Genomic DNA, 15,788 nt, shown 5'->3' with positions numbered 1-15,788 from the left:
CATAATTTAAAAAAAAATCTTAAACTATTTTTTCTTAGAGATTCAAAAATTAGCTTTAATTCTCCATTATACTAATAAATAAATGTTGTTTGTGCTATTTTGATACTTCTAAACATATACAAGTATAATTTTTGACGTAGGTGTTTTTCAAAAGTTTTAAATTTGTTGGACATATCCCTGAAAGTTTCATTTTATACAAAATTTTATGAAAATATATGTTTAAGAAACATTCCTATAGAATTCAGAGGTAAGATGAAGTGCTTGAAATTTTATTATACGTCTTTTAATAAATATGGGAAATCATCATGTTGTGCTAAATATTATTTATATAAAGATTTAAATTAACCTTATCTCACAAAACAAATGAACAATGAGTTCCAACACAAACTGCAGCAGTTGCTTCAGTGGTACATATAGTATAATTGTAATGAAACAGAGATTAGCATGAGAACCAGTGCTCAATATAAGAAAGATCTCGATTAGTGGCTTGAACAGCTGTCAGAAATCAGTATATTTTATGGACATTAGACATTTAAGTTGATTAAAAAAATACTTTCATTTTTAATGAACTTCAAAATTGCATCTATAATTTGGCCTTGCATGCCATTGAAAATGCATGGAGGTATAGAGAAAGAGGTTTGCTATTTGATTCCATTCATTTTATGTAACTAACTTAAAAATAGGTAGCATTCACATTAAAAACAGTGGTAACATTTTTAAGCACATATGTATTTTTATTATATGCAACTGAAATTAAAAGACCCTAAAACTACACTAAACATAGTGTTTCAAATCCTTAAAAACCTTATGGTCATTTTCCCCCTATTTTACCTACTACCGCTAAACTCCTGGAAACAATTATGTAACATGTTCACTTTAATAGAAGCTCATGTATGGTACATCCTATCTATAAATCAGAAGTTTCAGGAATAATAAGTGTTATAATGATAAAACAGTACAAAAACCGTTTACCAAACTAGAATTCCTACCGAATTGAATTTGAACTCTTGTTAACCATCTGTCGCAGCAGATTTAGTACCGACACCGACAACATTGGCCTCTCGCATTTCAGTAGAAAAATAAAATGATGATCACCTTATGCGGTTAAAAACATCTATTTTAAACTTTTACATCCACCAATCAACCTGTATATATATAAAACAAAAATCTTTGGTTTATAAAATACCTGAATACAATAACAAATTTCACAAGAAAAATGAAGTCTATGTCATAGAAACCAAAACCTCATCACAAAACCAATAACTGTAGGTTGATAAGTACTGGCTGGGACAACATATTGAGCAAAACAATGTTTTAGATCATTCAAACTTTCTCAGCCAATTGACCAAATGGGCTGTGGATAATTAAATCGCCATTATACAATAAGGAACACCAGTTTGAATGAATACATTTTGACAAAGTTCACTAAACATTGAAATATGGAAAAAAACAAAAACACTCATCCTCAAGAACGATCCACAATCAAATTAGTTCATTTCGTGCAAATGTATTTTTAAATGAACCTCAAATCTAATCTTCCCGGAAACCGTGACTTTTTTCGCAAAAAAAAAACCCTGACATTTGGAAAGATAGAAATACCACTTCCAAAGACTGCTAATTATATGAAGGATTTCTATTTATACAAAGGCTCTAAATGCAATTTTGAATAGGTACATGCACAAGTCAGATATTTGTAGTCTGACCATAATAATGGGTACCTATACCCAATTTTCTAGTGAATCCTAATAGATGTGCTCATTTAATACCAGCTGTGCACCGGCCGCTTCGCGAACATAATTAATGTCTCTCACACCTCTTTGCGGAGGGATTTCGTAAAATCTCTCAACTCTACATAGCGAAGGGAATATTTCTAAATGTTAAATTCACAGCCCGTCGCAGAAGAGACTTCAAGAATCGTTGGAAACGTGACATTTAATTTGAAAAACTTAGTGAATGTTAATGAATGGATAATGAGCTTTGCGATTTTCTTACGAACATAGATCCGTCTACGGAGCGAAGTCTTGTCTTTAAGAGGCAAATTGCTAATACGACTGCTGCGTATTAATCTAAATTGAAGCAGCTTTTAAAAACTGCCAAGCAAGAGAAAATTACAAAATTCGTCAAACCATTGTTTAAGCCTTATATATTTGTGCGTTTTTATTTTGTCACTTAGGAACGTATTCCCTATAATTCCATATACATTACCATTCCGTATTCATGGTTTCTATATTGGCGGTGTATTTATGGAACATGTATCCCGCGAATAAAGAGCTTTAGTTATGTATAGATTTACAACTTCTAATATTTTACATTTATGATATTAAAACGTATTATTGTAAAAATATTTTTTATAAAGTAGGATGCAAATAGGAAGGTATTTATTACTTATAAATGCCCTTTTTTGTAGTTAAAACATGATTAATCTAAAGAATCAGTTACGTTTAGTTTGTTCACTAAGTATCAAACGTGCTGTTATTGTCATACACTTGGGAACTTTTTGTGAATCATTTATATTGGTGTAGTCGGTATTTCCCCGACAGTCTTGCATCATCTTGTTAAACTGGGATGACAACAGAAAACTGAGAATTTTGCCGAATATTTGGGAAATCATACAAAAATCTATCGGGTATTTAAAATGTTCTCGTCAAATCATCTACCAATGTTTTTGACAAACGCACGAGAAAATTGTAAAAATAATATTTAAAAATTAAAAATAAGACTTTTATAGAGCGAATAGCAACAAGGTATAGAACTACTTACGTGTCCAACTATAACTAGCTCGATTCTTCAAGTCAAGAGTGGAAAGATTCTTTATAAGCAAGCGCGTAATATCGTAGACCTGGTCGTCATCACTTAGCATCAGGTGAGATAGAGATCTTAGCGCAGAGTTCCCCAAACTGTTTTGTGTCGTAGACCCCTTGCCACGTTTTTCCGTGTTGAGTAGACTCCCTACTTACCTGATATTGATTTCCTGTAAATTTCTAACTGTAATGAAATTGTGTTAAAAACTTAAAGTAAAAACACATGTTAATTTATACATTTATTAATTAAATTTAAATTAAAACTACTCAAAATAAAATTTTGTATCTGTTATGTAAAATATACGTAACATATTAATAATTTTTTACTTCATAGGTACTTTTATAAATAATGTAAATGTTTTGATATTATAAGATAGTATGATGTAAGTAAATAGGTACTATCAGTGTATGTGTTGAGATCAACTATCGTGGACCCCCATTTTCATTTCATGGACCCCCAAATTTTTTTTCGCTGACGTAGACCGCTTGCAGGTTGTCATAGACCCCTAGGGGTCGATATAGACCACTTTGGGAATCACTGTCTTAGCGTATAATTGACAAAAACATTTAGCACGTACAGTATATTTTAATTGATATAAAATTGTGTTGTATATTATTTGATCGATGAGAACCTAAGTGCTATTGTGCTGTATACAAGAGGCTTGGCTTCTATTGAGACATCTTTTTTGTGTATAGTTTTGCATAAAGTACTTATAAGTAGTTACGTGGTAATCGCTGGTGCGTGAAAGATTTATTTTCTGTTATTAAAATGTTTTCTAAGTGTAGTACTTTTGACCAACTTACATTGTTAATCACGGGTACTTCCACACAAAAATGTAATAAGTACGTCAACTGTGGCAACTATACCATGTTTTTCAATATTTTATGAAACTGTCGAAACAAGGCATGAGTTATCTTTTCCATCATTGCATAATCTGTTGAACTGGACATATTATTACATATTAATCAGTAAAATTCTACAAAATAACTAATGGATCGATTGTTAAGTTCAAAATCATAGTTTGCTTAAAGTTAACAAGTTTTTGGCAACTTTACCCGCTGTTCAATATTTAATAATTTGAACAAATGCGTGCACTTGTGAATTTATTCTAATTTCTACTTTATCCTACATGTGAGTAGTAAAAGCACCTACATGGTATCGAGACTATTTTTTTGTATGTATTAATTAACTTAATGTACGGTAAAGTTGACTGAAGATTTTCTGACTTTTACGTGATTTTATGGATTAACTCAGTCTCTGTCACTTTCTTTAAAAAAATAAAAACAAAATAATTGTATTATTTTCATTATCTAATTAAAACTTAAATCAAAAAAATAACTAAGTATTGTTAGTAAAACTTGTTAATTAATTTAATTTTGGAAATACTCTTTAAATTCTTCAACTGTTTCTTCTACACGTTCTTTCGTTATATTTTGGGTTGACCGCAGTGTAAGTTGGTCCTTGTATCGATGTAGAAAATTTCAGATGAAAATTAATTTAATGCATAAGCTATCTTGGCAATTAAAAACGAAAAATTTGTAATCTAGCCGAATATTATCCGAATATTATTATTAATTTTTTAATCGATCCGATATTTTTAAAATATGTCGATATATCGAATGAAAACAATATTTGTCAAAACATCGATTCATATCGATATATCGTATGGAAACATCGAGTAAATTAACAATCGAACATAAGTGAATATCCCTAATCCACATTCATAGTTTAATTTTACCGATTAACAGCTATTAACCATTGCATTCTTTTTGTATTTCACAAGATTAAGAATATTTAGTTGTGCTAAATTCTGTTGTGATCAAGGAAAATTGTGTTAAAGATTTATAGTGCATTTATTATATTGACAAAATGTCCGCAAGTGATCCTGACACCGGGGAATCTTCCAATCTAAAGCCAAAAAAAAAAAAAAATATATGGCGAATTTGATTGCGAAAAATAAAGCAAATTTTCGCAATCAGATTCACCATATAGTTCACCATCTCAACAAGTTCCGCAGTTGGCTAACTTCTTAACTGTGCTATCGTGTGCTGATACTTCATCTATTAACGATGGCGGTAAGTTTATTATTGTTTAACAGAAATTCTGCAGTATAAACTTCATTTCGTCTTAAAATCATTTTTCATCATAAAAGTCATATGCTACGCATTTACAAGTTTTTGGAAGTTATATATCAGAATTTAGAAAATAATGCGAGTCCTATGTCTTAAAGTATAATGAATACTGCGTATTCAGTATATATTTTTATCTAGCTTGTCACCTCTTAGGCGAAAGCGAAGGTGAAAAGTTGTTTTTCCAACTATTCTTATTCGTAATATTACTATAAATTCGCATCAGAGATACTACACAAACCTGCAGTGTTTGGTATCTTTTAACTTTTAATCACTTGTTTAATTCTCTAGTTGTGTCCCATTAAGTATATATACACAAACTGCTGTGCACTTCGTTTCCCTTCAACCTGCAAATTTCAAAGTTGTATATATAATTTTTTTTTAATTTCTATTACAGCACTAAATGGACAAATAAAATAATCGCCACTTGTGAACATGATTTGGTGTTTCAAATTTAAAATTCTTAAGATGTTTTAGGTATAATTGTTTTGTTTTATTTCCTACATAATGGTATTGATTGTCTGGAACTGATGAACTAAACCCAACAGATGATCATAATCATTTTGTCAGCTGGTTGATGCCCATGCAAAGATTACCACAAACACAAGTCTTTCACTGTTTGCATCCAATAACTTTTCTTACTATGTTGCTAGTCTACTTGGTAGAGCAGATAATGTATACCTCACAGACAATGTTGACATATTTGAAGAAATTAGTAATTTTTTTTTAATCTATGTGTTGAAAATCTATGAGTTGAAAGAAAAGGCAATTCTTTGTGGATTTTATCAAATAGTGGTATAATTAGCCCAAGATGAAATGTTCAATAATTGTACCGTAAAGGAATATCATCATCATTTCAGCCGTAGCACGTCCACTGCTGGATATAGGCTTTTGCCACAGATTTCCAGTAAGTCCAGGCGGAAGCAGTTTGGGAATAGTATATTTTATCTTTAGTAGTAAAAGTAAATTAAGAACTGTGAGTTTTAACTTTTGTGATTTTGATTGTAGGAAAACAACCTTATCTTCGAATTGTTGAACAACCACAGAATCATTTTAGATTTCGATACAGAAGTGAAATGCTTGGAACACATGGTTGTTTATTGGGGAAGAATTCTGGTTCAAACAAAACAAAAACACATCCAGCTGTTGAGGTGATTAATTACAATACTTAATTTGGTGTTAGATATTCATTTAACTGTGTCCACAGCAAATCCTATCGCCAGTTTTTTTTTATCTTGGACAGTTTAGCCCAAGTATAGGTAATTAAAGACAATAAAGAATTCATAATAATTTATTAAAATTGAAAAAGAATTTATTCATTTGGAGTGTGGCACTGCGTAGTGCTTACAATCTTTTTTATATTTGGCTCAAATTTACTAGTAGCAACACATAACACTGCTTCCAAACTTACATTCAATATTGTTCTATTTACATTGTATAATATACAATTTCAATAGAACAATATTTACATTGTATATTATATCAATGAACAAGAAAAGGGATATTGAATGATTAGCATGCAAAATATAGGATGTAATCAATGAAAAGATAGCAATGTTATAAAAACAGACAAATGAAAATTCACACAAGTAGTAATATTTTCTCTATTCACTTTCCATTTTTGATATATTGTTCAGCAGAAATAATTTTATATATGTAAAGTATGTATTTCTTGCTAGAAAATAATTATATAATTATTTTTAGTTATTGAATTATTCTGGACAAGCGTGGATTAGATGCAGATTAGCACAGCATAATATTTTTGATGAACATCCACACATGTTGTTGGATCATGACCAAAACAGAGATGTCAGTGCAAAGGTTCCAGAGCATGGCAGCTTTAAAGTTGGGTTGGTAAATTTTAAACTGATTTAAAACTACATGGATGCCTTTCAGGGCACAGACCTATTTAAAAGTGATATACCATGACCACAGTAACGTTAATCGGAAATCCACCGCTGAATGTAGCTGTACTCTGTAGATTTCCAATAAGAGTGGCACGAAGTTGCCAGCATCCAGCATCTTCCGATGAACCTAAGATTGTTTGTCCACTTTGTAAGTAGACCTCAAAAGTTGCACTCGACGGTCCATTGTCACTATTTCAAAATTTAAGGTCCCAGAGGACATCTGTTATGCGTGCTATGTGACCTGGTCACTGCCACTTAAACTAGCTACTCCATGGGGATATTTAGGTTATTTCATTTGTTTATGGATCTTTTCATTTCTGATTTGATGTCATAGAGACATCTGGAACATAGCCTATTCCGTGGCCTGGTGAGCGACCGTGAGATTGCCAATGAGACTTGAAGCGAGAAATCACTTATAACAAGTCGATTGTAGATTTTTTTCTTAAATCATTCAGGGATTTTAGATGGTCAAAATTGATCGGTCCATAGTTAAAATTCAAAACCATGCTCAGTCTCTAGTAAACATAACATATTAACAGCTTCAAAATTGTTACTGTCCCTAGTACTGTTATAGTTAAATTGTTGTGGAAATTAGGTGTTCTTGCAATACATTAATTATATAACACGTTATATTCTTGATTAAATGGTGCCTATTGATGCGTATCGTGGCGTATCAAATCCTTATCCTCACAGAATAGTTTTTGTTGGCTTCGCTTGTTACATATTAATATTATTTATATTTTGATTATGTTAGATTCCCAGGGATAGCTATAATGCACACGGCGAAGAAGGATGTCCCGCAACTATTGTTTGAAAAGCATGAAAGTAAAATGAAAAAATGCTTCGGACTGCGAGGGAGCGGTGAGACCAGTGTCAGTAAAATTGCTGAACATTTAACAAATGTTGCAAATGTTTGAACATATCACAATTAAGTGACTTTGGAGTGTAACAATTTTCACATTTATCACTTTAACAACTTTAGTCCGATATCATAATCAGACTTGGTGTTTGATAAACAATCTTATTTGATAGTCCTTTAACACCTTTTCACTCATTATTATAATTAGTTATAACTTATTTCTGTTTTAATATTATTGTTGAAATATGTTTAAGCATAATTTAAGGTAGTTGATAAATAACGCTAGATTAGGTTAAGGCAGGTCACTTGTATAATTTTTACAATTCAATTACGCGTGAGATTTTGCATCAATAATAAAAGTTATAGAAATTATAGATTGGTTAACTCAACATTCCGAGTTTAATCGTCCGGACGCAAAAACGGATGTGACAGCTATTAAACATATATTATTATAAGTTTGAATGATATAGTCCTGTACTTTATATTTTATGTTGTCTGTGACATAATCATGCACGTTTCTCATGTTATATTGTTACACAATACAGCCTTTTTAAAATATGGTGCCTAGTTTCAGTCGATGCGCATGCTGACCGTTGTTAAAGAAATATGCATCTTTTTTGTGTCTAATATCAAATGTGGTTTTTTTTAAAATAGTTCTTACCTTGAATTGGTTTTTAAGAAGTTAAGTGTTACATTTGAATAAAATTAAACGTTGCTTGTTCACGAGACAAATTATAAGACGTTATAATGTTTCATATCCGAACCATTGTACACCGCTACATATCATATTCATTTCAATTCAAATACGAATATATATATATATATTTACGATTTTATTTCTTTTAAATTCTGAAAATAAAAGGCCAATAACATAGGTTGTTGAAATAGTAGTATATAGCGGCCGAGCCTAGGTTCGCCTGGGAGTCCTTGAGCTTCGTTTCCTTAAAAGAGCCTGTTCCTCCTGCCTCCACTGCCCGCGAATACACCAGCTGATCCTGCAAATGCAATTTGGGCAGCTTTATTAAGTTCAAATATAATTAATTTATATAAACTGCAAAAATAATAGATCGAAAATAAAACTTGTACAATTTATTACAAATAAATAGGTAGAGTGTAATAGTGTAACAGCTGGAACATGAGGAATGGCGGCGTCTCGTCATCGCAAGTTGTTTGAAACCACTCTATTGTTTTGATTAGTTGGCATTAGTTTGCATCAGTTGGCATCAGTTGGGTTTAGGTTCGCGAGCGTTCGTGTAGCACACTCCGTCCGACACGTTTGAGCCTGTTAACAAAATAATATTTGAAGAGCGTTGCATTAGTTGAACAGTGCGTCTGCGGCGACTGCGGCGACTGCGGCGACTGCGGTTTGTTGTTAGTTACTTGTTTATGCTCTTAGCTTCGATCGCGCTGCCACGACATTGCAACAAACATTGTGCGCCTTACGTTTAGCGCGCACGACATTTGGACGGACGAGGAGATTTGCCCACCGATATTCTCCGAGCCCATATACAACATGAGTGAGTATTTTGGAAGGAATTCTGCATTTTTATGGAAGTGATGCTTACGCGGGTGAAATCATTATGGATCGTTGTGCTGGAAGAAGAATGCAGACACTCGTTGTACTTGTAATACAAAGGTTCCTCATCCCAAGTCGCGGCAATGCCTGCGGCTAAGTGCGTGGGCCCCGCGCCCGTGGACACGCCGCCACGCCTCCTGGTAATGTCAAAATGTCAACAAATCGACAGCAATTCAAACGCGTGTAGTTTGACTCTTTGTGCTCATGTAAGTACTTGTAGTTGTAAACGAGATTGGGCGCGGTTCTGTGACACAAATCAAAGGAAATTTGCCGCAAATTTAATTTGGAGAGTATAAACCCCTGTTTCCAATCGCCGCAGATAAAGTGATCACTCGGAACAATGTTATGTGAATTTAATTTTTCTATTCAAAGTCTGCAGGGGCAAATGGTAAGTGATCGATTTTAATATTAAGAAGTCAAATTTTGAAAATCCTTTTCCTATATTAGCAATATGTCGTTTATTATATTTGAAGGCATTGATTTTTGTTTAGGCTGTACCCAACCTGCACATTCAACCGTTAACGGTTTTATAGATGACACATAATCAACCGAATGTTCATCATTTCATTACTTCCTCTGAGTCGCCCGCGCAGACGCATGTGTCGTACAAATGTAAACAACGCCCAACTTTAAACGGGCCGCAACAAACAAATTAGTGTTCATAGAAAGAATAGATTTTGTTTTAATAGCATACATTGTAATGAACAATAATAGTTTAACAATATTGATAGTTGTGTAATCTTAATTTACTGAGTTGTATAAATAGTTCACTTTTAATAAGTGTTTTAATACTTGTTATTATGATTTCAGAAAGCGCTGCGACTAATGACTTAAAAATTTGTCGAATGAGCAAGTGCTTCGGTCGCCCGCAAGGGGACGACGATGTGTTCATATTCGTCGAGAGAGTTAATAAAAGTATGTGTTTTTTATATTTGCTTATTTGCAGTTTTATTCTTTTTATACAAAACTACTAATACTGTTTATTTATGACTCAAAAACTCCCTGAAAGATGTGTTGTGTCAAAGAAATTGGTATTTTAAAGATTGTTTCTCGATACGTGCTTAATAAAACTGACTTTGAAATGTTTTAAATGAAATTTAGTTTAATCAAATTGTCAGCGTCATTTCAGACGTAGGGGATGTCCACTGCTCGTTCGCGCGCTCGTTCGCACGCTCGTTCGCGCGCTCGTTCGCGCGCTCGTTCGCGCGCTCATTTGCATGCTCGTTCGCGCGCTCGTTCGCGCGCTCGTTTGCATGCTCGTTCGCGCGCTCGTTCGCGCGCTCGTTCGCACGCTCGTTCGCGCGCTCGTTCGCACGCTCGTTCGCGCGCTCATTTGCATGCTCGTTCGCGCGCTCGTTCGCGCGCTCATTTGCATGCTCGTTCGCGCGCTCGTTCGCGCGCTCATTTGCATGCTCGTTCGCGCGCTCGTTCGCGCGCTCGTTTGCATGCTCGTTCGCGCGCTCGTTCGCGCGCTCGTTCGCGCGCTCGTTCGCACGCTCGTTCGCGCGCTCGTTCGCACGCTCGTTCGCGCGCTCGTTTGCATGCTCGTTCGCGCGCTCGTTCGCGCGCTCGTTTGCATGCTCGTTCGCGCGCTCGTTCGCGCGCTCGTTCGCACGCTCGTTCGCGCGCTCGTTCGCACGCTCGTTCGCGCGCTCGTTCGCACGCTCGTTCGGCCCCTGGCACGTCGCTCGTCCTCCGGTGTCGATTTTTACTTTCACAGTTCGATTGTTGATATTATATGTTACATTGTATGTTGGTGTTGCTGATGTACACGGTTCAACGTGTACTTGTTTATATTTAAATGTCACACTTGTTTGCACCTCTACCGTTGATCGGCAAAGACCTTTCGACTCGCGTGCAGTTAGATTGTCGATCATTTTGATGGTTACTTTATGCTTCGCTTTTTATTTTAGATATGTAAATACATATCTACGTTTGTATTATTTACGGCATTTTACATCAGGCTAAATGCCTATCCGCACTTCATTCATTATTGTCATTGCCTCGTGGTCGGCCCGCAGCCCGCTGCAAGGCACAGTCCTCGTTCAGAGAGATATGGAGAGATATACCGTGACCGCCTCGCTCGGCGCGCGGGGTGGCCATCGCTATTTCGCTGTTTGATATTACGGTACGCAGGCGATGTTGTTTCGTCGGCAAATTGTTTTTATGAGCAGCGGCAATCCTATATAATGAATGCACAGCGTTGTTATATAAGATGGAACCCACGACCGAAGTCAGTTCTCTACCGCTGAGCTAGCGCTTGTTATTATCTATCTTGATTACTAAACTTACGTTACTTAGAGCTCGTTATGTATGCCTTGTATGCGTGCCTTGTATAGGAGCCTTGTATGCGTGCCTTGTATAGGAGCCTTGTATGCGTGCCTTGTATAGGAGCCTTGTATGCGTGCCTTGTATAGGAGCCTTGTATGCGTGCCTTGTACAGGAGCGTTGTGTAGGCGACGAGAGCCGTCCGCGTAACGTCGACTTGTAATGTTTGTACATCACTCGTTGTTTGTGTCGCACGAGTGCCCGGCACCGCTCGTGCTTGTAGTTGGCCGGGAACAAACCTCTAACGGTTGCCAGGAACTGTCCTGAAACGCACTTCCAAACCACTCGTCGCAAGAGCTCTTGTTGAGGTTATAAGAGACATTGTGTTTGTAATATAGCGCTCCTAACTTTTGAATCGTGTTGTCGCATCTACCAGTTTGTGGCCGGCATCCGAGAACCTTTTGGCCCTTCATTCATTTCTGATACCGGAAGGTAGAATCAATTGATTTTTTTTTGCAGAAAATATTCAAGTTCGTTTTTATGAGTTTTCGGAGAGTGGGGAAGAATGTTGGTCGGCGAATGCTCGCTTCGATCACACCGATGTTCATCATCAGTACGGTATCGTGTTCAGGTACGTATACCCTTATATTAATAGAATGATGAGTTAGACAACTGAGTTTATAAATGTTTAAATTTTCAGGAACCCCCCCCCCCCGTACCGAAATCAACAGACAGCGTCGGTCGAAGTGGTCGTGGAGCTGGAGCCATTTACCTACAAAGCGGACCACGTCAACCCTGTGCCAAACAAACGGACGGCCAACTCTTCTTATTCATCTCTCAACAGCAATTCTGGAGGTAACTATCAAAAAGTATATTTTTTTTAATTGCTAAACTGCTGTCTAAATTTACGTATTTTTTAAGAATTTACACATAAAAGTACATCATCAAGAGGATTTTTTATATAATTTATTCATAAAAAATTTCTCCAAGTGTAATTTATTGTATGTTTTCTTATTTCAGGTCCAATAAATGGCCTAAGCGATTTGCCAGTACCTTTGCAAATCATGCGTGTAAGTATGTTTGTGTTGCTTTATTATTACATTACATTATACAAATTGCTTCACCCACAGACTTGTGCCAATATAAACAAATAACGCACAACGATTCCTTACACTAAATAATTTAGTATTAGGTTCATCGCAAGGCTTAATCCCAGCGCGCCTCATAGTTTTTATTGATTTATAATGTTTCATAGTGATAGGTGTTTAAAATTTACTTTGTAGTTTGTGTGGCGCGTGTTTTTTTTACTATTTATTATGTTTCCCTTCGTAAGAAATGACGTCTTGCTTTAACGAAATTATTAAATTAAATACTACCTGCCTGCTTGTGCTCGTGCTTAACGATTCACATTCTGTTCTTTTTTTTCAAATTAGGGCCACAGAAGTATACAATGGTCTGTTAAACATTCTCGAATATTCAATAATTCGAATAGATTACATTCTACACCGATTTTAAATTTGTTGTTTATTTATGCATGTGTTGCACAAATAACATAGTTTAACAATGACCTATTTTTGAATAATTTTTCAGAAGGCACTCTTATCAGACGACCAAGTCATGAAAGAGCTCAGTCCATTCAGTATACCTGTAGTTATTTGAGAAATAAATTAATTAAAACCTACTGGAGATCAAAAGGCAAGCCAAGCAGGAGGACATGCGTTCCTTAGACCTCTGTTCATCAGTCTGGAAGATTGTGTGAATATCCGACTAACTGTTCGAGAACAAACTAACAATAGGGATCGGATGATGATTTGTTTTACTTCTATTTTGGACTCGGAGGAAATCGCTCCTCACTGATAGAGTTTTAACTTAAACTCGGAAGGAATTATTTTCATTGATAGAGTTCTTACTTATATTCGGGTAGTAGTGCTCTCTGAAGACATTGGAAGGTTCAGTAGCTCTCTGACCTGAACAATTGAGAAGAATACGTCCAAAAGCTGGCCTAGGGCTCAAATCTGGAATCTGATGCAATATATTATTTGCCATTGGAAACCGACAGATCAATAACCTCTATATAGTAAACATTTAATAATTTTAATATTTAGTATGTCTATTTTGTCGTTTTTGAAAGCTCGAATTTTGGATGGGGTTTTCCATACAATAATTGACAGACTATATCACTGTATACATTCACCGTTTCAAAACTCTTACAAGTACAACCAATCACCTTTTCTATAATAATGCTCTTAGGTACCTCGGCCTGCAGCGCCCGCGTCGAATGATTTCCCGACGGCGGAAGCTGTGCCTTACACGCACGCACGCCCAAACAAAATGTCGACCAGCATTTCAATAAGAATCCGATGCTGGGGCAGCCGAATGTTCCGGCGCCTCCGGTGTTGCATTTCAACTCGTGGGAAATCGAACGCTTGCTCAAACATAATTCCAATATTTGTATAGAGGAGGAAAAGCAGTTCTATGAAGCCGATCGTACAGGTGAGCAGGTTTTTTGTGATTTTAATTTAAAATTGATAGTAGAGTCGGGCGCGATGTAATAGATTGGTGAATTCAGAACGTGGATATGAATTCGCCGCAGATCGTTGGTTCTTTTAACGTTAGTTGATCATCACGTCAGCCGATGGAGGTCCGCTGCAAGCGAGGCCGCTGTGACCGGTCTCGCGCTGCCCGCGTCCAGCGACTTGTTTCTACCGTCACTGTGTTGTCGGTCCACCCCGCGGACGGCCTCGCCGCTCGGCGTCCACCGGCGTCCACCGCCTTGTGGTCGCCGGTGGACGAGCGGTGCGCACTAAACTTCGAGGTGCTTTAATTATATTATTGATTTTTATTTTACTAAAAAAATATTTATTCAATATAACAAAGCGTTATTTTCTTACTCCAATGTTTTATATGTTAAATATATGTTGTCAAACTTATAAATCACTTACTACCAGAAACATAAGTAACTAAAAATTAGTGTTAAATATTTTTTTTTTATTTTCAGAATACTTCAAATCATGTGGCGACAGCGTAACAGATGGGGTAATATTATGATTAATATATCACCGATATTAGTCACTATTCAGATCTCACTATGATAAGTACAGTAAAGTAATCCATTTAGTTGCCACATTAAAAGTTGATCAGTAAATAAGGTAGTATTTCATGCAGTGTTTAAGTTTTTAATCTCGAGTCATTCCATTAAGTGATGTTAAACATACCACGGCTGTTTCGCTAGTGGAAATAAAGAAAATGAATACAGTATAAAAATGGCTTTGTTACATCCTGAACAATGTTTTGTAGTACAATAAGCGATTAAAATAACATTTACACGATAATCTGTATTTGTTTTAATGAAACAATTGTATGTCACTCAATTACTAACATTTCTTTTAATAAAAAAGTTAATGTTCAAAATACTTCTATTAGACACAATGTTTATTTTGAAGGTAATTTAGTTTTAATTTGTGATTACATTTTGTTATATCTGTACATTTGTTTTAATGAGTGTTGTGTTTTTACAAATGTAAATAATCTATTTAGTTGTTTTCTATATTGTTAACAAAACTTACTAAATTGAAACGCACTTTTATAGAAAATTGTAAAAAATAGAAAGTACACGAGTAGTGGAGGTCTATAACTGTAAAGAAATGTAAAGATGCGTTTACACATGGCTACCACTTTTAAAAGATGTCCAAGTAATCATTTTTATATTTTTTTTATTATTGTTTCCTTATGATAAATAGCATCTCAGCACCCGTGTTGCTGGGTTTTTCGATTTTCGATTTAATTGAAATGTAACACTGGTTAATGATGATCGTAACAAAGCACCAAATCAACGCGTTGCCCTCGTGCAAGTCCGTTCTTGACACTTTCACGCAATTACAGTGTTCACTAGGAAGCGTCGTTTAAAACAAAATCTTCGAATCCTTCATTGTTTTGTTCAAGTCAACGGTGTGTGATGAATGGAATTGAATATTAAAGTATTTTGTATGTTTATGTATAAAATTAAGCTTAACTAGATCTGTAGTAGTTTCGTATCTTTATCTTTTAAATATTGTTTTATTGGTAATATTTATGATCAAAAAATCAGACAAGTAGGTTTATTGGTTTAATCTTTGAAGCTGTTATGGTGTTCCTTTATACATATAAAAAAAAAGAAGACAATTTCAGTTCCTTTGCCATTTTGGCATATCTGTTTTATAATCTAATAATATGTGATATTTGAAAGTATCTTAGTTTATAAAGAGTTA

General features: G+C 35.2%; 1 protein-coding gene across 1 annotated transcript; it reads left to right on the top strand.

Moving 5' to 3' along the window:
- The first annotated feature begins 2,360 nt into the window (after window positions 1-2,360).
- Window positions 2,361-14,624, top strand: LOC137927606 (nuclear factor NF-kappa-B p110 subunit-like). The gene is given in 13 exon segments (XM_068771363.1): window positions 2,361-2,374; window positions 4,765-4,877; window positions 5,940-6,082; window positions 6,636-6,781; window positions 7,593-7,710; window positions 9,094-9,214; window positions 10,084-10,188; window positions 12,061-12,172; window positions 12,242-12,396; window positions 12,562-12,611; window positions 13,792-13,902; window positions 13,905-14,034; window positions 14,540-14,624. Coding segments are annotated over 13 exon segments (1,368 nt in total). The 3' UTR covers window positions 14,590-14,624.
- The last annotated feature ends 1,164 nt before the right edge of the window (window positions 14,625-15,788 follow it).

The sequence above is a fragment of the Battus philenor genome, unplaced genomic scaffold, assembly GCF_028537555.1.
Source record: "Battus philenor isolate CCGP_79_NKW_IND1 unplaced genomic scaffold, ilBatPhil1.0.hap1 SCAF_35, whole genome shotgun sequence".
Classification (NCBI taxonomy): domain Eukaryota; kingdom Metazoa; phylum Arthropoda; class Insecta; order Lepidoptera; family Papilionidae; genus Battus; species Battus philenor.
This window is presented reverse-complemented; position numbering and strand designations above follow the sequence as displayed.